The 24,934-nt window shown below is 38.7% G+C and overlaps 1 protein-coding gene across 1 annotated transcript in view; it reads right to left on the reverse strand.

Moving 5' to 3' along the window:
• GTF2F2 (general transcription factor IIF subunit 2) overlaps positions 1 to 24,934 on the reverse strand; it is a 157,959-nt gene that overhangs the window by 28,753 nt on the left and 104,272 nt on the right. Inside the window, exon 6 of the mRNA XM_040448488.1 lies at positions 501 to 600. Within this exon, the coding sequence (XP_040304422.1) occupies positions 501 to 600 (100 nt within the window). The remainder of the gene's footprint in view (positions 1 to 500; positions 601 to 24,934) is intronic.

Raw genomic sequence — 24,934 nt, forward strand, 5'->3', positions numbered from 1 at the left:
TGAACCCACAAACCAGAAGATTATGATCTGAGCTCAAGTTGAGAGTTGGACGCTTAACCAACTGAACCACCCAGCTCCCGGAAACTATGCAAAGTAATCTTAATAATCAATGGGAGGAATTACCATTGTTGCAAACTTAAAATTTCTTCTCGATACATTAAAAAGTCCCATAAAGGTATAGAAAAGTGGGAAAAATCAAACTAATATTAAGTACACTGTAATTTAAAACATTGGAAACACTGAAAAATGAAGTGTTTTATTTCTTTGAAAAATTTATCAAGAGTATTTTGAACAGCGGTTGCCTTCTTCTCATTGTTTAACTTAGGATACACAGTGAACATCTTCTCCATGTTTGCCAAACTGTCATATTCTTTCCTCAGTCTAGATAACTCAAGCACCTAATAGCAGGTACATGACTGCTAATGTCCTTTTAAAACCTAAGAGTCTACAAAACTTAAGAACAAAGATATAACAGAATGAAGATAGACATGAAGACTTACATTGTATTGATGATTAGCAACAGGCTTATAATTAGTTGTCACCACTTTGTCCAGTTGCTGTGATAGTCTTACAGGTTTGGAAGATTCTTCTATTTGCAATCTGAAAAAAAGAAGGCATTGTCAACAAACTTATTTATTAGAGGGAAACCTGAAGAGTTATTTCTACAATTCTTCTTACTCAAGAATACTTAATATATTAAAAAGTAACCTCAGAAGATGTACTAAGCCTTAATATAATACTTCAAAAACACACTGAATGTGTATGACAATAATGCAGAAACCTGAACATAGGCTAAACATATAAACCATCTCATAATTCTACAATTTGCTTCTAATTTTACACTGTATAGTCAAGTCTTAACTACTAAAACCAAAGAAACTAACCAGCTTTAAATTTCTGGGGAAAAAAAATCTACCTGTAAAAACGAACTATCTTAATTATATGGCATTAAACTAATCAAGTGATTAATTCAAAATTCTATTCACTCGATAAAAGATAAAGATAAATAGAAAGATAATATGTTGACACTAAGGTTTAATGATTGCTTTATTAGACAGCAAGATATAGAACATTTCCGCCATCAAAGAAACTTCTCTTTGACAACACTGGTATAGAATGCAGACCTCCATCTAAATTAAAATATAACTCAAAATACCACTTTTGGGAAAAGCTATAAACATATGACTTTAAATACTCTTGTTTAATAGAGCAGGAACTAAAAATAATTTTCATTTAAAATCTCTTTAAAAACACAACTCACAGTATAAAAAGTACCTATTTTTATAAAATTCTTATTATTTTATTTCTTGCATGAAGTTATCTATTTGCTTCTGCCTGTTTTAGGTATGTAACACCTAATTACTCAGAGGAATTTAGATACATACCAGTTGCTTTTTTAAGTGGAAAAGTTATAAATATTACAGGTTTTGATTTTACCGTGATTCCCGAATACGATATAGTAATTCCTGTGTTCAAACACACATATTTAAATTCTACCAGTTATTTATAAATCCCAGCATGGAGCACAGAGCCCAATGTGGAGCTTGAACTCATGACACTGGGATCAAGACCTGAGTTGAGGGTATCTGGGTGGCTCAGTCAGTTGAGCATCTGACCCATGATTTTGGCTCAGGTCATGATTCCAGGGTCATGGGATCAAGCCCTGTGTCAGTCTCCGCACTGGGCACGGAATCTGCTTAAGATTCCTTCTCTCTCCCTCTGCCCTTCTCCCCAACTTGCGTGCTCTAAAATAAAAAACAAAAAAAGACCTGAGCTGAGATCAAAAGTCAGATGCTTAACCCACTGAGCCACTCAGGCACCCCAAAATGATTATTTTATGAAGCGTAAGAAAAGTACTCTAGAAATATCTTTAGAAACTTACTGTATATGTAACCATAAGTCATACGTACAATGTTACTTTGCTTTTCATGAGCCAAATATACTTTCTGTGGACCAGGAAGAAAGTACTAGCTAGAAGTCTAGAAGGGGGGTGTCCACCCAAAGATGGACTTGGACTTCTATTCCTTCAGTAGCCTCTCAACTGCTCTTGGACAAAGCACCAGCTCCTTCATAGGAGTTCATGTCCCTCTGGGATCTAGTCCCTGCTTATCTCTCCAGCTTTATCCACATTCTCTCACATCTGCATCCGACAGCATGCAGCTGTGCCATGACCAGATTTTAGTAGAAGCCTCTGGCTGGCAACCACTCAGCAAGTGTTTACTGGGTGCCTATCTCTGCCAGGCGCCGGGTTAGAGGTTGGGAATGCTGCAGTAAAGAACAGATTTACTACAGTGGAAGACCAGCATTAAACAAATGCTTACCTATAACTCATTAACTGCAGTACTAAAATGGAGCAGGGGACTGGTATTATGACAGCTGATTGCATGATGCTATGAAGTAAATATTAACCCCAGTGTGTGCACTTGAGGGTAAACTAGAGCAGGACTGCTCATGCTTTTGAGAGGTGAGGCAAGGGGCACTTGAGTGGCTCAGTCGGGTGAGCATCCAACTTCGGCTCAGGTCATGATTTCATGGCTCTTGAGTTCAAGTCCCATGTCAGGCTCTGTGCTGACAGCTCAGAGCCTAGAGCCCGGAGCCTGCTTTGGTTTCTGTGTCTCGCTCTCTCTCTGCCCTTCCCCTGTTCACACTCAGTCTCTCTCTCCTTCAAAAATAAACCTTAAAAAAAAAAAAAAAAAAAAAAGAGGTGAGGCAAAAAGACTGGGTGGAAATGACTCCTCCGAGCAGAGAAGACGTCTCGAAGTGACTAAGAGAAAAAAATGATTGAAGACAGGTGTAGGGATGTTTACAAAGGGTTAGAACTAGGCATGTACTACCCCTTGGGGGGGAAAAAAATCAAGTAGCAGCCTGTTTCTGAAAACCTTTGTGTTCTAATCCTAGCCCTATCCTTACCGGAATCAGTTCTCAGGGGTTTGGCCTCTGTTAAATGGTAATCTATCTGTTATGCTGCCACTAAATTGTCTTCCCTGTTTCAATCATTGCTCTCCATAATTTGATCTTATGAGACATTCAAGGAGGGAGGCATGTACTAGCTCCTTCCTCCCACATTAAATGATTGTTCCCATTACTTCACAATTTGAAAATTCCTTGGGGTTTCAGTTTGTTTAGGTAAGTGTGTCTTTATAAGTGGTAACTTATTCCTGTCATACTCTTACACTTGAATTTATTTGCAGGCACTGCATTCTGATTCAGGTTCAGGTGGCATACTTTCCTTTCAATTCTAGTGCAACAGCTCTAAAAGCCAATGCTGTCATCCACAGAGGGTCATGCCGTTTTTATCCTCAAAGTATTTCATCTCTTAAATATAGAAAGGAAAACAGTGAATTAACTTTTTAAAAATAAAGAACTCATATAAAAACTTAACCTTCCTATTATGTATTTAAAACGTCAACTTCAAGGGTTTTAATTAAAAGGGGGTATCTTATGATTTAAGACTCAAAACGTTAATCTAGGCACTGAAAATATAACATATTTTTAAAGAACTAAGTCTTAAAATACTTTAATAAACCCGAATAGTTTAAAATAGGTTGGCAGGTTCTTTACCTAACATAAATAAATTCATCTAACATTATCTCATGAAGTGTTGAAACAATTTGCAACTCCATTTCACCACTGAACAATGCACTTAATTAAACATCAGGGACCTCAACATGCCTTCAAAGTCTTGGTTTATCTGGGTTTGCACAAAATAACATAATTTGGAAATATTTGGTTTGCAAGGCTGAAGAGCAAAGTACACACAGAGGTTGTGGGCTGGACTGAAAGCAAAGTAAGAGCTTCAATGTCCTAGAGACTTAAAAAAAAATGGGTGTTAACTTTTTTCAGGAGAATTTTAAATATGGTGTTATTTTAAAGAAACTGTAACAGAAAAAGCATATCCTGTGATCATTTAGATGCAGGCAGGCCTTGTTTTACTTTTGTTTTATAAACCATTAAAAAAATACTTATTAGTGCTAATTACTATCACCACTTCAGGACAATTTTGAATATAGTACTTCCATTCTTAGAAAGCTCAATTACTAGTCTTTCTGGAATTATTAGCTAAAGAGCCAGTTTTATCTCTTACTTCTTCCTATCAAATTAAAAGGTCAAAGGCCACATGACCTAAGAGCTGAAATACTAACAAACAGTAATAACTATAACAAGTAATAATAAACACCTAAAAGGCGCTTACTACGCACTGGAAACAGTGTTAAAAGCTTTATCTACATCACCTCCATCTCACTGTTTCTTCATAGTATGCAAAAATAGAACTGGAACTCAGATCCTTTTTTTTCTTTTACTCCAGGTTTCAAGCAGTTAATTTATAGTCCCTCACAGTATACAGTCCCTTCTATACAGTCTCCCAAAAGGCCAGATAGCAGAATAAAATCTCTAATTACAATTTTGTTGAGTTTAGTTCAAAATAAGTAATTCTCCTTGACACTCATCAACCTGCCTGCAACAAGCCCAATCTCTCTCTCTCTCTCTCTCTCACACACACACACACGAGCACATGCTCCTTTTCAACACTGAAAAAAAGACTCCTATTAAGTTAATGTCACAAGTCATTAGGCTACAATCATGGTCCATAATCAATCACCCTTATCAAAATCACTTAAAGATCTCCTTCATTATACTTATATAGATTTATGTACTATGCTGGGGATCGATTTTCACATTATTTAGTGTATTTCTGAAATATAAAATCCATGTTAAAAAAATAAGAATAGTAGCATAAGCATCTCCAAAATAATTTAAAAGATGAACACTGGCAGATTGGGGAAGAGAAGTCTATAAATTTTAGTCAACAGATCCTCTATTCACTCTCCTTGGGAAGTACAGTGCTTCCCTTATTAAAGTAACAATAAATATTTGTTAAGCAAATGAAGAAATGACACCATTATTGGACAGTTAGATCATGCAGGGCAAGAACCACATCAAGAAATCCCACATTAATGCTTGATTTGATACATGCAGACTATTTTCATGACTAAGTGGAAAACCCTAAGTAACACCAGCTTGGCTAATCTGGTTATCAACTGTAGAATTAAACAACTACAAAAAAAAAAAGGAAAAAAAACAAACACTGAACAAGTGTTTCCACCAGCAGCTGCCAATGTAGGAATCATTTGTGTTACAGCTGTATTTGATTGCAACTTAGGCTATTCTTAAAATGACAGGTTTCATAAAAGGAGGTGTATTTTCTAAGATTTTTATTTCATTTTTAAAAGGAGAAAGTAAGGGGTGCCGGGGTGGTTCAGTCGGTCGAGCATCCGACTTTGGCTCAGGTCATGATCTCGCAGTCTGTGAGTTCGAGCCCCACATTGGACTCTGCTGTTGGCTCAGAGCCTGGAGCCTGCTTTGGATTCTGTGTCTCCCTCTCTCTCTGTTCCTCCCCAGCTCACACTCTGTCTCTCTCTCTCAAAAATAAAGATTAAAAAAAAAATTTTAATAAAATAAAATAAAAGGAGAAAGTAAGCAGTGAAAGAGGTAAACAGTGCCTCTAAGGGGGGAGAAGGAGGCTGACATTTGCAGGGTGAGAGAAAGAAAGATCTCAAGGCAAGGAGAAGCAGGAATAGCAGTGGAGCACCAGAAGTGTCTATGAGCGAGAGCACATACATTTGGCCCAAAGTCAGATAACCAAAGGGAAGTTTCAGAAGAAAGCCCAGCTTGGGAACAGGCAAACAGAAGGCTGGGAGAAAGGCCAGGTGAGGTAATAACCAGGTGCACACTGAGCTGATTTACTAATATGAAAGGTTCTGGTGACATTTAACACAGTCCACTTATAAGAAGTTTTAAATATTCTGAGAATAGGAGAGGGAGAGCTTCTTGGAGGACCAGAGTAATGGAGTTATATCGTTACCTGGCAGGGCTGTTCAAAGGATTAAAGAGAGTAAATATGAAATTAAATAATTTAAGTGTCCCTTACAAATATTTACTATTCGTAAGCTTTATGAAAACACAAACCTTCCTTGTGTTCCTAGGGCCTAGAATAGGCCTGCAGGATAATTGTGTTGAATAATAAGTGAGAAGATAAAAGATGAGAATAAAAGTTTTAGGCTGCATTCAATCAGGAATGGTAATCTGGTTGTCAAATCATGAGATTTGCAGGAATATATCTAACATTTAGATCTGACATTTAAGAGAATAGGCTTAATAGGTTTAATTTTCACTCTGTAGGAAACAGACACTCCATATCTACTTACACTGTCTAATATAGTAGCCACTAGCAAAATACAATTATTTAAATTAATTTAAATTAAAACTTAGCTCCCCAGGCACACCAACCACATTTTAAGCACTCAATAGGTACATGTGGCTGTTGGCCTACATAGTGGACAACATAGAGACAGAACACTTCTATCATGGCAGAAAGTTCAACTGGAGAATCACAAAGTCAAATCTCTACAGGAGCTTGTCCAGTGGAGTAGGAAGCACCAGTGAGAGCTAGGGGCTGTGGTGAACTGGAAATAGAGCACATGCTCCATCCTCAGTGGGCAGTAAGTCCTTAGCACTTACTTGTTAGTCTGTAGGAATACAAGCAGAGTATTACCAGATCTTCCAATTACTCAAGAAAACGCAGTCAGATTTTTAAGTGAAAGCATTTATTAAACAGTGCCAACTAATTCAATTTTTATAAAGGGCAAACCCTTCCCCTCCCCAAACGAAAACAAAACTCTCAATACCAAAAAACACGTATACTAGCTCTACCAGGCCACTAGTTAGCAGCCCTCAAACATCTATATCCCAGGGGTTTTGTTTGCTTTTTGGAAGCAAAGCAGCAGCAAAGAATTAAGAATTCTTTACTAGAAGCCAGAAAGTCATGACACAAGTAATAACCACTTGCATAAAGACACCAGTTTTGTTGAAGGACCAGCCATTCCCTCCACCTCCAATCCCACGCCCCTATCCTAAGGAGAATCCGTGAGCTGGCTGAGATGCTCTCCTAGATTGTTGCTAAGGGAGTGCATTCCAGCCAGTAAGCAGACTAACAATCGAAAAATATCTCCTAAACAATACAGAAATTAGACAGTTTTCGGCTCTTATTTTATAAAACTAGCAATTTCATATGATTCAACCTAACCGCTCCTGCTAAATGACAGGCTTAACACTGAGTTGAATTCTTTTACACGAGAAAAGAATTCAAATCGCTAATTAAGTCCCAGCATAATGGTGACTTACCCATGATCATACAGTTTGTCAGAAGCAGGGCGGGGGGTAGGGGGGAATGTATGATACCTTGTCCAGGGCTCTTCACCTGTATCACAATTACATCTTAAATATAATGAAACAACCCAGATGTCTTTTTGAGTTGATAAGCATATACTGTCCCAATTTAAAATGTTTATAGCTATTTGAGAAAATATCCTATGTCCCAAAATATGTCCATTACATTAGCTAGCAAGGTACTCAGAAGGGGCCTACACTCCTCAAGGAATGATGACTCACACTTGGACTTTGTTTTCTCCTAGATTCTGGTTAGAAACAACAGTCACTGACAAGCTTTTGGTATGTGTTGAGTAAGGTAAAATAAACGACTGTTAGTGTAATGAAGACATTTTGTAAGGGTCTTGTTCTTGTTTTCTAAATTACTGCCTAATTTCTATTTTTCACTGAAACACTACAAGACTGTCAATCTATTATCAAATTTTCACTGCTCCAGGAAGAGTGTGTCACCAGCATTTCAGAGAGTATCTATCGCTGCTAAACAGTACAAAATCTCCACTCGACAGTCCAAAATATAAATATCTTGCCTCCTGCCAAAACATTTCCACTATCTTACATAGTTTATCCTTTCATATTCTTTCCTTATGTAATATATTTATTATCTTAAACTTGAAGGCAAGTTCATCCAGGGGATACCTTTAACTTAAGCAGTAGCATTACTTCTAAGTCACCAGAGCTCTGGTTGAATGCAAGTACAAAAGACACCCAAACTGTTGTAGGAAGGGGGCCAGGAAGACAGCGCACACAACAACAACAACAACAACAACAACAACAACAACAACAACTTCTTATGAGTCTAGAAAACAATAGGATGTCTAAGGTTTGCATTGCTTGAAGATTTTGTTCAAATAATTATAAATTATGGTCACTTGCAACTTATCCATTATAATTTTTTTTCCTTTAGTCTAAGTTAGGCATGCTTTTTTTTTTAATTTTTTTTTTAACGTTTTATTTATTTTTGAGACAGAGACAGAGCATGAACGGGGGAGGGGCAGAGAGAGAGGGAGACACAGAATCGGAAACAGGCTCCAGGCTCTAAGCCATCAGCCCAGAGCCCGACGCAGGGCTCGAACTCGCGGACCGCGAGATGGTGACCTGGCTGAAGTCGGCCGCTTAACCGACTGAGCCACCCAGGTGCCCCTAGGCATGCTTTTTTAATACCATCTCATGAAAGTAAATTTCTTTTCACCTTGGAAAGTTTGGATTTCAATTTAAGCCTGTGATGGGGAAGCAGGAAGCAGGCAGAAAGGAAAGAGGGGACAGAAGGGAGGATAGCTTTTATTGGGAGAAATCCTCTGCTACTTACGTTTTTTTTTTAATGATTATTTATTTTTGAGAGAAAGACACACACAGAGTGCGAGTGGGGGAGGGGCGGAGAGACGGAGACACAGAACCCAAAGCAGGCTCCAGGCTCCATGCTCTCAGCACAGAGCCCGATGCACAGCCTGAACCCACGAGCCACAAGATCATGACCCGAGCCAAAGTCAGAGCTTAACTGACTGAGCCACCCAGGTGCCCCTGCTTATACTTTTCCTTTTAATCATATACTCTAGTCACTATTTTAGTACAGGCAAAAAGTAGAAATATATGAGGGGAAAAGAAAAGGTTACCTAAGCAGGGACCATTTATTACTTCTCAATACAAGATCAAAAACTAGCTACTCTTCCTATGGTAGAAGTGAAATTATCCTAAACTTCAATGGATGGTGAGTGACAAAAATAATTCTACTTCATTCTTTAAGAACTTTTCATTTTAGGGGCACCTGGGTGGCTCAGTCGGTTGAGTGACCGACTTCAGCTCAGGTCATGATCTCACGGTTTGGGAGTTCGAGCCCCACGTTGTACTCTATGCTGCCTGCTCCAGATTCTGTGTCTCCCTCTCTCTCTGCCACTCCCCTGCTCATGCTCTGTCTCTATCTCAGAAATAAACATTAAAAAAAAAAATTTTTTTTTTTTTTTAAAAAGAACTTTTCATTTTAGGGGCGTTTGGGTGGCTCAGTTGGTTAAGCATCCAACTCTTGATCTTGGCTCAGGTCGCATCTCATGGTTTGTGGGATGGAGCCCTACACTGGGCTCTGTGCTGATAGCGTGCAGCCAGCTTGCAATTTTCTCTCTCCCCCTCTCTCTGCATCTCTCTCTTTCTCTCTCTCAAAATAAATAAACATTTAAAAAACCCAAAACTTTTCATTGTTTTTCCCTTCTTCCAACTCCAGTGAAAGTAAAAAGCCTAAATAATTTGGTACAGTTCCCAGGGGTGTGGTCAAAAGCTTATCTATCAAAAGGTCCACTAATATTTATAACTCAATATTCAAAAGAGCAACAAAGAACTATCTTTTGTATTCAGATTCATACAAATATCTTGCATTAAAAAAAAATTTGAGAATAAAATCAAATCTTTGGCATTTGCAAGACCTTGAACAATGCTTAGCCTAAAAAGAATGTACCATACCATGCATGATATGGTAAGATCTGAAACCAGACTCCAATTTTAAGTTCTAGTCCTACCACCAGGTCTGACCTAGGACAAGTTAGTCAACCTCTTTGACACCTTTGTGACTTTGTGGGGAAAAACTGAGGATTATAACAACAGAAATAAGGGAGATAATCTTTACAAAACACTTCGAATAGCCATTCCACAGTATGCATTCAGTACATGGTGGCTATTATTGTAATTACTGGTATTACTCAAGTAACTACACTGAACAGAAATGTATGGGAGTTATTTGAAGACAACTTTTAATAATTATCTGATTTACCAATTTGAATTTAAAGCCAAGACTTAGGGAATCTGTGTTTATCCTTTATTTATTCTAATAGGAGACATTTGGCTACATCAGATTAAAAGCACTTTCTTTGATCTCCTCTGATGTTTTCAAGGATAAGAAAATTTCTTCCTAAATGCCATTCGGCTGCAGGTAACATATGTAATGCTCACAGAAGTGCTAATTAAAAAAACTAATTAGGAGTGCTTGGGTGGCTCAGTCGGTTAAGTATCTGACTCTTGGCTTCAGCTCAGGTCATGATCTCATGCTTCCTGAGTTTGAGCCCTGCATCTGGCTCTGAGCTGACAGCACAGAGCCTGCTTGGGATTCTTTCTCTCTTTCTCTCTCTCTCAAAATAAATAAACGTTTGAAAAATAAAAATAAAAAAATAAAAAAAATAATTATCACCTAACCACAGCATCAAAAGGCATTAAAATATTGTAGCTTACAGTTTTGGGTAACTATGCATCTGATTTTTAAAATTCACTGAATTAGGGGCGCCTGGGTGGTTCAGTTGGTTAAGTGTCCGACTTCAGCTCAGGTCATGATCTCACAGTTCGTGAGTTCAAGCCCTCAGTCGGGCTCTGTGCTGACAGCTCAGAGCCTGGAGCCTGCTTCAGATTCTGTGTCTCCCTCTCTCTCTCTCTCTCTGCCCCGCCCCTGCTCATGCTTTGTCTCTCTCTCAAAAATAAATAAAAACATTAAGAAAAAACTATTAAGATTCACTGAATTATTAGATGTAGTCAAATATTTTTGGATTTCATCTTTAGGGCACTCAAATCAATGTCTCATATATGACTTCCAACCAGTAGTGACTAGAACATGTATCTAAGTTGAACAAAAGCAGAAAACTACATTTGAGCAGAACATCGCTTTAAGTTATACAGAAAATTCATAACCATTCTTAAACTAAGTCTCAAAAATTATCTTTCCCTGTCTTCCTCATCATATTAAAATATGATTCAAGGAGGTTTTATAATTTTCTTCCCAGAGGACAGGGCCATCTTTAGAAAAACTGCAAGGTGGGTACAAATGCATGGAGTAACTGTTTTATTCCTCACCTTCCCTTCAGTGTGTCTATTTTACTTTGGCTAGTGTCCCTGTTTTTCCTCCTTGACCTTTTTAGTTGGTTTTCTATCTTCTATCTAGACATTATTATTTCAAATACATTATTTTACTCCAATGACCAAATAGGCAAATGCCTCAGGAAATATTAAGCAATAACACTTAGGCCCCTTTCTACCCTGTAACCCCTAAGGATTCGTTTAGATTTTCATATCTGAAAGAATGCTGTGCCCAACACTTACCTATAATGACCCTCATACACTTCTGTGCATGCAGTGGGTTAATTTAGCATTTAGCAATCTTCCTGACACCACCATTTTACTCGTGCAACTCGGTTTCACCATCTATTTCTTCTCCCAGATTACTTAGGAAAACAGAACATGAGTTTTGCTTAAGTACTAGTTCTAGAGAGTCCTGCTGCTTAAAGGCTCCCCCTACCAGCTAAGTAACGGACTTCAGCCTTCTGCTTCCCTGCAGATTCCCCACGTACAGAGTTGAATGACTCAGAGGAATGACTGGATGAGAGAGCTGTAGGCCAAGCAGTCACCATGGCAGTTCAGTGTGATATACTAGGGAACTGCCAAGCCCTTGAATATTCTCGAATCACATCATACACGTCTTTTTTTTTTTTTTTCAACATTTATTCATTTTTGAGAGACAGAGTCACGGCGTGAGCGGGAGAGAGGCAGAGGAAGAGAGGGAGACACAGAATCCAAGCAGGCTCCAGACTCTGAGCTGTCAGCAGAGAGCCTGATGCGGGGCTTGAACTCACAAACCGTGAGACCATGACCTGAGCTGAAGTCGGATGCTTAACTGACTGAGCCACCCAGGCGCTCCACATCATACACATCTTGATTGAAAATATTTAAAAAGAAAGTATTTAATAGGATGCAAAAGTTCTCTCTTTTCATTAAAGACTGAAATGTATTTATTAGTTTAAGGCTGCAGTGTGATTTTAAGAGCTTCAAGTCTCACATAGGTTTTACTTTTGTGGATAAAATTCTTTAAAAACTAAAAGAAAGGGGCACCTGGGTGGCTCAGATGGTTAAGCCTCCAACTCTTGATTTCAGCTCAGGTCATGATATCATGGTTTAGGAGATTGAGCCCTGCGTTAGGGTCTGTGCAGACAGCATGAAGCCTGCTTGGGCTTCTCTCCCCGCCAACCTCTGCCCATACCCCCGCTCACGCACATGTGTGTGCTCTCTCTTTTAAAATGAATAAGCTTTAAAAAAAAAAAAAAAAAAGGCAGTCGTTACAGAGGCCTGTATATTAAAAAAAAAAAAAAGACAAAAAACTAAAAGAAAAATTGTTAGAAATTGCCATTAATATAATAAAAGCAACTCCGTTTCATAACAAAAACTAATAACGCTTTTATGTTCACCATTTTGATAAAGTGCTGGGAATAATTATTATACTAAGATTTTCTCTTTTCACAACTTTATCTGTTCATGTTGCCAGTCCTCTCAGTAGACATTCAACTCCATCTACTATTTTGAAAGCTCCCCAAACTGCTTATCCACTGACTGATAAATAGGATTCGGGTTTGGTATTATTTGGTGGGGAATTCTACAACAGACAGAAAGTTCCCTGTACATAATGCAAATTTTCTTTTACATAAAACCGATGGACAGATTTACTAAGAACCGAGTCTATCATTTTATGAGTATAACACAAATTTTTTCTTGCTATTAATAGAGGGAGGAAAGCATTATAGAAATGTTTAAATCTGGTTTTTCTAAATACATAAAATACCACCCGGTTCAATTTATACCTAGGATTCTTATAACTGGTCTCAGTACAAAGACAACACACTTGCATACAGGAAAAGGGTTTCTAAACAACATGGGAGTGAAAACAGTCCTGATGCTTTATGGATTTAGACTCTGTGTGTTATTTTATTTGCACTGTTAGCTCTACTTGAAAGCAGCTTCATCTTATAGTCACCTACTTAATAGCCTATAATTCCCACAAAATATTAGGGATATCAGGCTATTCGTGTAGCTCTGGTTAGTCACAGAACGACTGCTATTATGGGCCCAAAACAAATGTATAAAAACGTTTTCTGCATCATCAACGTGCAGAGATGATACAAATTACTACACAGGCCATGATGCTTATTTGAGAGTGATGCACAAAATCCACTTCTTTTGATATGATAAACTGGGCAATTTATCTTTGTAAATGTCACTTTGGTAGACCTCTTTGGTGAGGGGGAATATCAGTAAAAGGATGATGAGGATGAATACCAGTAAGAAATCATAAACTCCTATCTATATTATTTTATCCTTTGTGGTAATGGTTCTATACAAGCTCTTTTCCCCAGTTCCCTCTAGTGAAAGCCAGCTGTGTCCATGGAACAGTCCAAGGTAACACACTCAAATGGCAACCAATCCTATGACTTTGGTTTCCTAGCACTGTGTTAGGCAGGAACAAATGAAAAAATATGTATGTATGTACATATATGTACATACATATTTGGATGAACACATTTTAAAACACACCCATGTTATATTCCTCCCAGCTCAATATTTAGAGCCAAGAAAGAAATTAATAGGATCTGAGTCTGCTGTATTTTTATACAGATCAAAATGAGACTATAGATGACTAAAGAGAAGTGGGCGTCTGTGGGTTTAATTCATACACGAAGTAGGGGTTAAAGTATGGAGTATGTTTGATAAAAGCAATTTAGATGTGAAATGAACTTGGTGGTTTAAGTGAGCCTTTACATCTTTTATAACAGATGGTACAGCAACAATCTTTACATCATTTAAGATTAAATCAGATTCTTGAAACTATGAACTCTATCACCACGAACAAGCTACACTATTTTCTCCAAATAACGTATATTAGAGAATGTGTATTTTCTGTAAGGTGCAAGTTAATACGTGATTTCTGAAGGAAACACATTTTTTTTTTAACGTTTATTTATTTTTGAGACAGAGAGACAGAGCATGAATGGGGGGGGGGGCGCAGAGAGAGAGAGGGAGACACAGAATCAGAAGCAGGCTGCAGGCTCTGAGCCATCAGCCCAGAGCCCGAGGCAGGGCTCGAACTCACAGACCGCGAGATCGTGACCTGAGCTGAAGTCGGACGCTTAACTGACTGAGCCACCCAGGCGCCCCTGAAGGAAACACATTTTAAAAATGAAAATAAATTTATGTAACTGTTACTTTAAGTAGTGACTAAAGGAACTTAAAGTGGATGTGTAGAAGGGGAAATGAATGAAGTAATGTAGTTCAAAGAGGCTGACCTATCAGAAATCAGACAATAAAAGATGGGAAAAAATGACTGGGACAAGAAGTCCTTTCCAGTTTTCATATTTGTTATACTATAAATTTAAGGCTTATAACCAGAATTATTTAAAATAGTTTAAAGCTAAGCACCCAAGACTGCTAACCTTCAGATCAATTCCTTTGACTCCTAAAAATATTTAGGTTAGGGATTAAATAAGCTGCTTATGGTGATAGAAGCAATGTTTCTCTAGCCAGTCACTGTGATATATACTGCAAGTATGAATCATTCTTCCAAATTAAAATTTCTATGATCCTATGACTACGTGATGAGTGCCAACAGAATACACCAGTGGGATCAAACAACTTCTATTCAGCAAATTTAAAAATTCCATCCTGCAAAATTTCAGTTGCCTCTAAGCAGAAATCAGCATTATTAGCTGCGTATCACGTCAAGCTGTAGGAAACTACCCAGGCATACACTAACCAAAACACTGTTGCTATGGTGACTAAGCAAATATAGCAAATGGCTACTTCATTAGCAACTCCATGAAACTATAAATGCTGGAATAATAGATGGGAAATGTCTGACTGTATGTGGCCACCAACGTGTGCTGAGACTCAGAATTTTTGAAAAGATAAGGTAAATTTCAATATGCTATTTTAGCAACTTTCAAAAAATTAAGAGAGATTCTGGTGCTAATTAAAACCAAATCAAGCTGGGGCGGGGGGGATTACAGAAGGAGTGGTAAGGCTCAAGGGAGAGTGCTCCATTTAGGACCAGCTGCTGTGATGCGGATATTGATATTAGAGACTGCGAGTCATTTAGACTGTCCTTTAGGACAGCAAAGCGAGAAAGAAGGACTCCCTATTGATTCACTCTAGGAGACTTTCCACTGTGAATGGGGTTGCAGGCCATATGGTCTCACTTTCTCTCCATCAAGAGGATGAATAGAGGGTTGAAAGAATTCTGCACATGCTTCAACTTGGAAGAATTCAAACTACTCTTACTCCAACCTCATGAAAACAAAGGCTATAAACTAAAAAAACCCCAAATGCTTTTTCCTCCCCTCATAAATTTACACCTCCACTAAGAACGTTTAGTTAACACTAACTATATACGGACTAACCAAATATATGCTTATATTTTAGTATCTACTGAATGTTATTAGTTATGTTGATATCATCTTGTTATAAAAATGTCAGTTATGGTACATAATCACATTAGTTATATAAATGATGCTAGTTACACTGTGACCTTTTTTGAAAATTTGTATTTATTTATCTTGAGAGAGCATGTGTGCATGCTCCACATTATGATCTTCTGATGACACATTACCACAAAAATAAAGTCCTAGTTGGTTGAGTGTCTGACTCTTGATTTCGGCTCAGGTCATGATCTCATGAGATCAACCCTCGTGTCAGGCTCTGTGCTAATGGCACAGAGCCTGCCTGAGACTCTCTCCGTTTCTCTCTGCCCCACTCCTGTTCTCTCTCAAAACAAATAAACAAACATTAAAAAAAAAGTCCTAGTTCAAAGTAAGGTATTACAATTGTAAGACATTTAGCTAATTATGTATAGCACATTGTTAAGAACAATTATAGCAGCTTAAGACGGACAAGTACAGGGGCGCCTGGGTGGCGCAGTCGGTTAAGCGTCCGACTTCAGCCAGGTCACGATCTCGCAGTCCGTGAGTTCGAGCCCCGCGTCAGGCTCTGGGCTGATGGCTCGGAGCCTGGAGCCTGTTTCCGATTCTGTGTCTCCCTCTCTCTCTGCCCCTCCCCCATTCATGCTCTGTCTCTCTCTGTCCCAAAAATAAATAAACGTTGAAAAAAAAAATTAAAAAAAAAAATTAAAAAAAAAAAAAAAAGACGGACAAGTACATTGGCAATACTGGCTCAAGTTAGTTTAGTTTTTTGCTTTTGTTTTTTTTTTTTTTTTTAAGCAAAACTACCATTACGAGTAAAAAAGCAATATACAAAACTGTCTGACTTCTATTAAATATTAAATGCGATGCTTGTTTCTGTCTTGCTTTGATCAGTATAAACATCAGCGTGTAAAAGCCGTACTTACTAAGTACCTCAACTTGTCTTCCCAAATTTCTATTAGGATCTTCTAATCCTCGGGACTTGGGCACACTACACAATAGACTCTTCTCTTCTATCTGAAAGGCTTTCTCATCAGCACTGCTTAAGACATACAAATGCATATTAGAATTACCTCTCCTACCATACTGAAGTACCCAACCACACACACATTGCCATTATTAAACTTTTACTACAATTTATTAATGTATCTATCTTACCTTCCTTGTCAAAATGTACAGTTCAAAACAGTACTTAATTACGTGTTCTATTCCTATTTTTTTTTAAATGTTTTCTCTATTTTTGAGAGAGTGAGTGAGCACAAGCGGGGAAAGGGCAGAGAGAGGGAGACAGAGGATCCGAAGCAGGCTCTGTGCTGACAGCAGAGAGTCTGATGTGGGGCTCAAAGTTGTGAACCATGAGATGATGACCTGAGTCGAAGTCAAGAGCTAGATACTTAACTGACTGAGAGCTACCCAGATGCCCTGTTCTATTTCTAAAACAAAGAGATGACCAAAAAAAATTCCATACATCACTATGTTTGCTCTTCTGACCAGGTTCCTTTCTGCCAACAGCTCTCAAAACATCTCACCTTCAACATTTTGATGTTTACACATAAATCTCTTTCTCACCCCATCTTCATTCTTCCTCACACTGTATTATAAACAGTACCTCCAGCTTCTTCTAAATATGTATGTTTACACTATCTTCTCACCAGCCACCTTCCAACCCCAACTAAAGCCACTATTTCAAAGGGATATCACATCTCTACCATCTCTCAACAGACTGTCAGAGGCAAGTCACGCTGTATCCCACAAGTGCCTGTTCTTAATTAACAGAGAAGACAAACATACAAAGAGGTAAATAACAGTGTACAGGAAAAGCTGCAATGGAGAGATGAGTAAAATACATGGGGAAGATGGGGCAATTGCCTGGAGGGGTAGAGGAAGGCTTTTCTGGGGAGGTGAAGGCCTAGTTAGGAGTTTGTTGTACAAAGTGGGACAGAAAGAAGGTGGCAAATTCCAAGAATGGAGGGGGGGGGAGGGGGAAAGAGGAAATAATGGAGGGAGAAGAAGGAGGGAAGGCAGAAAGGGGAAAGAAGGGAGGGAGGGAGGGGAAAAGAGGTGAAAAATAAGTGTTTAAAGGTTGTTAGGTCAGGCTACAGAAGCTCTTCTAACCAAACTTAGCTGTTAGTCATTTGTTGAAACAGGGAACTACAGGAAAGGGCTCACTTTATTTATTTTTATTATTATTATTTTTTAACATTTACTTATTTTTGAGAGACAGAGACACAGCATGAGTGGAGGAGGGGCAGAAAGAGAATCCAAAGGAGGTTCCAGGATCCAAGCTGTCAGCACAGAGCCTGACGTGGGGCTCGAACTTACAAACCGCGAGATCATGCCCTGAGCCGAAGTTGGACGCTTAACTTGACTGAGTCACCCAGACGCTCCAGGAAAGGGCTCACTTTAAAATGAAAATTAACTCGGGGCACCTGGGTGGCTGAGTCGGTTGAGCGTCTGACTTTAGCTCAGGTCACGATCTTGTGGTTCATGAGTTTGAGCCCCGCATTGAGCTCTGTGCTGACAGTTCGGAGCCTGGAGCCTGATTCAGATTCTGTGTCTCCCCCTCTCTTTCTGCCCCTCCCCTGCTTGTGCTCCGTGTCTCTCTGCCTCTCAAAAATAAACAAACAGTAAAAAAAAAAAAAAAGAAAAAGAAAAGAAAAAAAAGAAAAATAATTGCTTATAAAAATAAATAAACACATCTTCTTCATTAAAAAATAAAACAAAATAAAATGAAAATTAACTCTGACCACAATAAGGAGAATGAATCAGGATAAGGAGACAGAGATGTCGGGGAGAACAATAAACAAGGGATGAAGAGAAGCTACACATACGAGTGACTGGACTGAGTGGACGGGCAGAATGGTATGTGAATTCAGTAGGTACACATTTAATGCTGAATTCCAGAGAGTTCTGGAGACCTAATACAAGCCAGGAGAAACCAACATGAAAAAGCTACAAGCTGCTGGAGTGGGCAAGACAAATACCCAAACAAAAGAGCTTCTTGAACTTCCAAGGATTCCTCACTATTCCTGGAGTTTATCACCTTCTTTTCAACCCTTCACTCCCAGTTTGCCTGGCAAACTCCTCCCTGGGCTATCATCTCCCAAGCAGAGCAACCCCTTAGTACTGAAATGAGTGGTCGCTCCATTTCCCTCATCCTTTACTCCCCACTCTCTGGCAACTCTCACTAGACTCCAGTACTCCCACAGCTAGCTAAAGCCAGTGCTGCAAGCGTCGTGGTGTTCAAGAAGGAAAACAACCCAATGGTACTCAATTACAGTCCATCTAATACATTCAGAGTGTCTATGTATGACCTGTCAGGGACTATGTTAACTAATGATCTAGTCTACTAGCAGAAACTATTAAAGAAATCTTCAATGAAAGCAAACAAAGGCAAGACTATCACACAGGAAACCTAACTCAAGCAAAAGTTTTATGTATATGCAGAGAGAGTTTATTTTTTGAGAGAGCAAGAGAGAGAGAGCATGAGTGGGGGAAGGGCAGAGAGAGAGAGAGAGAGAGAGAGAGAGAGAGAGAGAGAGAGAGAGGGAGACAGGATCTGAAGCAGGTTCCATGTTAACCGCAGAGAGCCCAAGGCGGGGCTCGAATCCATGAACTGAGAGATCATGACCTGAGCTGAAGTCAGACACTTAAATGACTGAGCCACCCAGGCTCCCTGATTATCTGTTTTTTAAAAACAGTTTTACCGGGGTATAGCTGATATAAAAGAAGCTGATCTTTATCATGTACAGTTTGATCAGTTTTTTGTTTGTTTGAGAGAGAGAGAGTGAGCAGGGGGAAAGGGACAGATGGGGGGGGGGAGAGAGAGAGAGAGAGAGAGAGAGAGAGAGAGAGAGAGAGAGAGAATATCCCAGCACAAAGCCCAACGTGGGGTTTGATCTCACAACTGTGAGATCATGTACTGAGCCGAAAAGAGTTGGTCACTTAAACAACTGAGCCATCTAGCCACCCCAGATGTTAAGTTTTCACAAATGCATATGCCTATGCAACTGTGTGATACTTGTTTTTAAAAACTGCTCAGCATGGTGTGCTTGAGTGGCTCAGTCGGTTAAATGTCTGATTTTGGCTCAGGTCATGATCTCATGGCTCATTGAGTTCAAGCCCTTCAGTGGGCTCTCTGCTGTCAGCACAGAACCCATTTTGGCTCCTCTGTCACCCCCCCTTCCCCTGCCCCCTGCTTGTGCGCTCTCTTGCTCTCTCTCTCTCAAAAATAAACATTTATAAAAGAAAGAAAGGAAAACTGCCCAACCTTACAACCTGGGTTCTTCAATGCTCAATTTTGTTTTTTCCATGAAAGAATCAACAAACTGAAACTGGATATATATTTTTAAAAGTTATTGTCCGTCTCTGATCAATAATCTCAGGAACTTAAAGACACATAAGTTTTATTTTACATTTTTAATAGAATAACAACTATGGATAAGTCCATTTATAGAATACACTTCTAAATTTCATATGCTAATTACTTTTTTAAATGTCAGTATACATTTGCAAACAATTAAATTATATACTTTAAAAAAAAAGTAAAAACTCAACAATGACAGACTAGAAACAGTGCAAGCTACAAAAGTAGCTTTCCTATATTGTAGCTATGTAACATTTTTTATAAGATTTCTATTTTAAGTAAGCCCCACTCCCAACGCTCGGCTCAAACTCACCACCCTGAGATCAAGAGTCTCATGCTCCACCGAATGAGCCAGCCAGGCGCCCCAGACACATAACATTTTTTAAAGAAGCAGCATTTACCATAGCAACAAAAATATAAATACACAGGGCAACCCTCACCAAAAATGTTCAAACTTCAATGAAGAAAACTAAAAATTATTACTGAAAGATATAAAAGAAGGTTTGAATGAATGGAGAAGATAACTGTGTTTCTGAACAGGAAGATTAACTATGCTAAGAAGCTGATTCTTCCCAAATAACAGGTTTAAAATAAAAAACTCTTTACTGGAATTTTTTGAGCTTGGGAAAAAAGTTCTAAAATTAACAAGAAAGAACACATGAGTTAAGAATTCAGAAAAATTTCTTAAAGAACAACGATGCAGCTCATGATATTCTAGGCATTAACTTATATTACTAAGCCACAATAATTAAAATGGCACCTTTCTGATATAAAACTAGAACAATGAAGTAGAAACAGACTCTGTGATGTGTAGAAATGAAGTTTATGATAGAGTGGTTTCACAAACTTCTGAAGAAGGGAAGAGTTACTCAAATGAAGCGCTTTAGGAGAGGAAAAGCTCCACCCTCTAGTATATAATAACCAGGAAAGCTGTCAAAAAGAGATTTCTATAGTGAAATGGTAACCAAGAGTATACTTTTAGACCTAAGGTAACAGCATAACTTCTCAAATTTATTTTGGATTAGGTAATGCAGTCACATGGTATAAAAACTGTTAAGGTGCAAAAGCATACATGATTAAAAGTTAAGTCTCCTCCAGACATCTAGATCTTTCTCTCTGGAGGCAACCTCTGACAATGATTTCGTGTGCATTCGATGACATTTCATTTTTAAAGAAGTTGTTGAGAGGAAATATTTTGCCTTTGCTCTAACTGTCAAATAACCGCCGTCTTAGAGACAGCTTGCCATAGGGCAATGTTATTCTTATGGAAAAGAGTAATTTGTTGGTGGGTTATTTAAGAGATAATAAATTACGATGCTTATTAATCACAGTTTCCAGTCCTTTCATCTCAACATAAAGGTAATAAGTAGAAACAGAATCCAATGATTTAAAAACTACTTTTGAGACAGTTTACAGATGAATAGCAAACAGGTTAAATATAGCATTATACTGTTTGTATCCATGTTATTTGAAAAGGTTCTTATCTGCCAAACTAGAATTTCTCAGAATGTGTTCTGAGGACCATTACATCAGAATCATCAGGTTGCCCGTTAGTGCTTATTTCTAATCCTAACTCAAAACTTACGAAGTCAAAAACTCTGGGGCTAGGCCCAACATTTTTAATTAAGTTCTCAGGTGATCTACATACATGTTAAAATTTAAGAAAGACTAGATACTGGGGTGCCTGGTAGCTCAGTAGGTTGAGTGAATAACTCTTGATTTTGGCTCAGGTCATGATCCCAGGATCATGGGATCAAGCCCTCGCATCGGGCTCAGCACTGAGGGCAGAACCTGCTTGGGATTCTCTCTCTCTCCCTCTGCCCCTCTCCCCTACTCCCCCTCTCGCTCGCTCTCTCTCTTTTAAAATAAAAATAGGGTGCCTGCGTGGCTCAGTCAGTTAAGCGTCCAACTTCGGCTCGGGTCATGATCTTGTGGTTTGTGGGTTCAAGCCCTGTGTTGGGGTCTCTGCTGTTAGCACAGGGCCTGCTGTGGACCCTCTCGCCAGCCCCCCCCCACCCCTACCTTTGCTCGCATGTGCGCGTGCTCTCTCTCTCTCTCTCTCTCAAAAATAATAAGTACACGTTAAAAAATAAAATAATAACAATAATAAAAACACTGGGTACTATTTAAAGCCATAACCACAGAAACCCTTTCTTTTTTATTTTTTAATTTGTTTTTAATCTTTATTTATTTTTGAGAGACAGAGTGTGAGCAGGGGAGAAGCAGAGAGAGAGGGAGACACAGAATGTGAAGCAGGCTCCAGGCTCCGAGCTGTCGACACAGAGCCAGACACGGGTTCAAACCCACGAACTGTGAGATCATGACCTGAGCCAAAGTTGGGACGCTCAACCGACAGAGCCAACCAGGCACCCCAAAACCCTGTCCTTCTTATTCATTGTAGGCATAGTGCCTAGCACAATGCCTGACAAAGAAAGTATCCCAGAATATATGGTGAAGATTTAATCAGTGTACGTTGAGACTGACTGCAGAATACCTCACTCTGTTATTAACACTCAACTGATTTTGAAACTGTATGCTTCATCGATGACAGAAATTTGAATAAAGAGCAGAGAAACAAGCTTTGGCAATCAACAGCTTAAATAGAGTTCATTTAGTTGCATGACTCAGTTTCATAGCAAAGCACTCGGAAAGATGTCAGGGAATTTAATTAGCAATACTTTATTATATATCTGAGTTTGAAATAGATGTTACGAGTGTATCATGTTAACAAGGACCGAGTGACCCAAAGGAAAGATTACAAAATGAGATATTCCACATATTTTCTAAGTAGTGACATCTGCCCTAAGCAGAACTAGGAAAGAAGCAAAAAAGAACATCTCAGCAACCAAAACAGATGTCACAAGGCCAAGCATGACAGCTTTGGGCACTTGACTCACAGGCAAGCCCATTAGACCTTCACTCAGAGTCTATTCAGTCTACTTTTGCACACATTATTCATTTTAATAGAATTTTAAAACCGGTTTCCTAGCTCACAGGAAATTAAAAACACTAAATCAGAATGAAGAGAGGGGCTGCAAGAGATAGTAACACCATCAACACGACAAAATGAAAGCTGTTAACAGGGGAGTGAAGAACTATATAAAATAACCAAAAGAACCCAAAAAGCCTAATACTCTGTGGCCCTCTTATGAAAGGGTAAATAACCCTACTCTCTTTCACGGGATCTGAAGGCATCTCCTATAGTATAACTCAAAAACACATGTTCAAAAGAAAAATTAAGCTAGAGAGAAGGCTAAATTACGATCCCAATAAACTCTGTATATGAGGTATGGATGCAGGCATAATAGGTAACATTTCAGAAAGATTTTCATTCATTAAAGTTAATTAAAAATTGTTTAAAGCTACAAACTTTAAAAAAGAATTGAGTAACAGCTTTTTGGAAAACTGAACTACTAGAAAAAACTCATTCCTCTAGAGTTCCAGGAAGGAAAAAGACACTAATGTACCAAACCAATAAGAGGTAATTTTCAAAACAATATGTTCTTGAAAAAAGTAATTTCAGTTACCTTTGTTGATGTGGTTAGCAATATTCTTATTTTCTGTATTCTAATGGTGACTGAGTGACAGTGTATATATAGCACATACACTGCCACTCAGTCACCATTAGAATCCACCTGGGGATTATTTCTGGAAAAGTCATGGTGCTGTATTCTATAAATTATGTTCATTTTGAAAGATAATTTTTTATGATTTTAAAAAGGATATCTAGGGGTGCCTGGGTGGCTCAGTCGGTTGAGTGACCGACTTCAGCTCAGGTCACGATCTCACGGTTTGTGAGTTCGAGCCCCGCCTCAAGCTCTGTGCTGACAGCTCAGAGCTGGAGCCTGCTTCTGATTCTGTGTCTCCCTCTCTCTCTGCCCCTGCCCCATTCATGCCCTGTCTCTCTCTGTCTCAGAAATAAACATTAAAAAAAAATAAATAAAAAGGATATCTACAGTATATATTAGAAAAAACAAAACTGAGGGCTGATGGGGGGTGGGAGGGAGGGGAGGGTGGGTGATGGGTATTGAAGAGGGCATGTTTTGGGATGAGCACTGGGTGTTGTATGGAAACCAATTTGACAATAAATTTCATATATTTAAAAATAAATAAATAAATCTGCAAAAAAAAAAAAAAGAAAAAACAGCAGTACTGAAAGTCACTAAAGATAACGCAAATAGAAGTATAAACTCCTAGTAATTTAATGAGCTGCAATAAAACGCCATATGGCATTCAATATAATTATATAATAAGCATTGCAAATTCTGTGAACAATAGCATTTGGCCATCACCACGCCCACCCTCTCCAAAACTGGTGTGTGTACCAGACAGTACTGGTAAACAACAGATTTGTAAAGTAATTTTAAATATTTCACATTCATGTTAGCCTCATAAAGTGTATATGTGTGTGAGTGATACTCCCATAACAAGTGCATTATTTTGAGTCGTGCATTAAAGTTTTAAAAGCTAGCAGATCGCATATAGTTTATGAAGCCGACTTAGTATTTTTCTTTTTAAAAATTTTTTTTTCAACGTTTATTTATTTTTGGGACAGAGAGAGACAGAGCATGAACGGGCGAGGGGCAGAGAGAGAGGGAGACACAGAATCGGAAACAGGCTCCAGGCTCCGAGCCATCAGCCCAGAGCCCGACGCGGGGCTCGAACTCACAGACCGTGAGATCGTGACCTGGTTGAAGTCGGACGCTTAACCGACTGCGCCACCCAGGCGCCCCTGTATTTTTCAAAACTACACAGAATGCTGCATATCAAAGAACATATTATCTACAGGGAGCAACTAACTCAAGGGCAGGAAAAACATCTTATTCATCCTTTGTTCCTGAGTGTGGGGTACATAATAGGTACTCCCAGTCTACTGAATGAATAGGTTTACATACATTCGTGAAGCTTGGGTTGTGAGTCTTTGGTATTATGGTGTAAAATACTGATGGGGGTGGGGGAACTCTGCTCACTCCATAGTATTAACTTCAGTTTCTTTATTTCCTTCTCTTTCTCTCTTTTTCCTTCTTTCCTTTTCTTTCTTTCTCCTTCCTTTCCTTCCTTTTCTTTTTCGGTCTTCTTTTCTTTCTTTCTTTCTTTCTTTCTTTCTTTCTTTCTTTCTTTCTTTCTTTCTTTCTTT

Source organism: Herpailurus yagouaroundi, unplaced genomic scaffold (genome assembly GCF_014898765.1).
Source record: "Herpailurus yagouaroundi ecotype Mexico unplaced genomic scaffold, PumYag 197, whole genome shotgun sequence".
In the NCBI taxonomy this organism is placed as follows: Eukaryota; Metazoa; Chordata; class Mammalia; order Carnivora; family Felidae; genus Herpailurus; species Herpailurus yagouaroundi.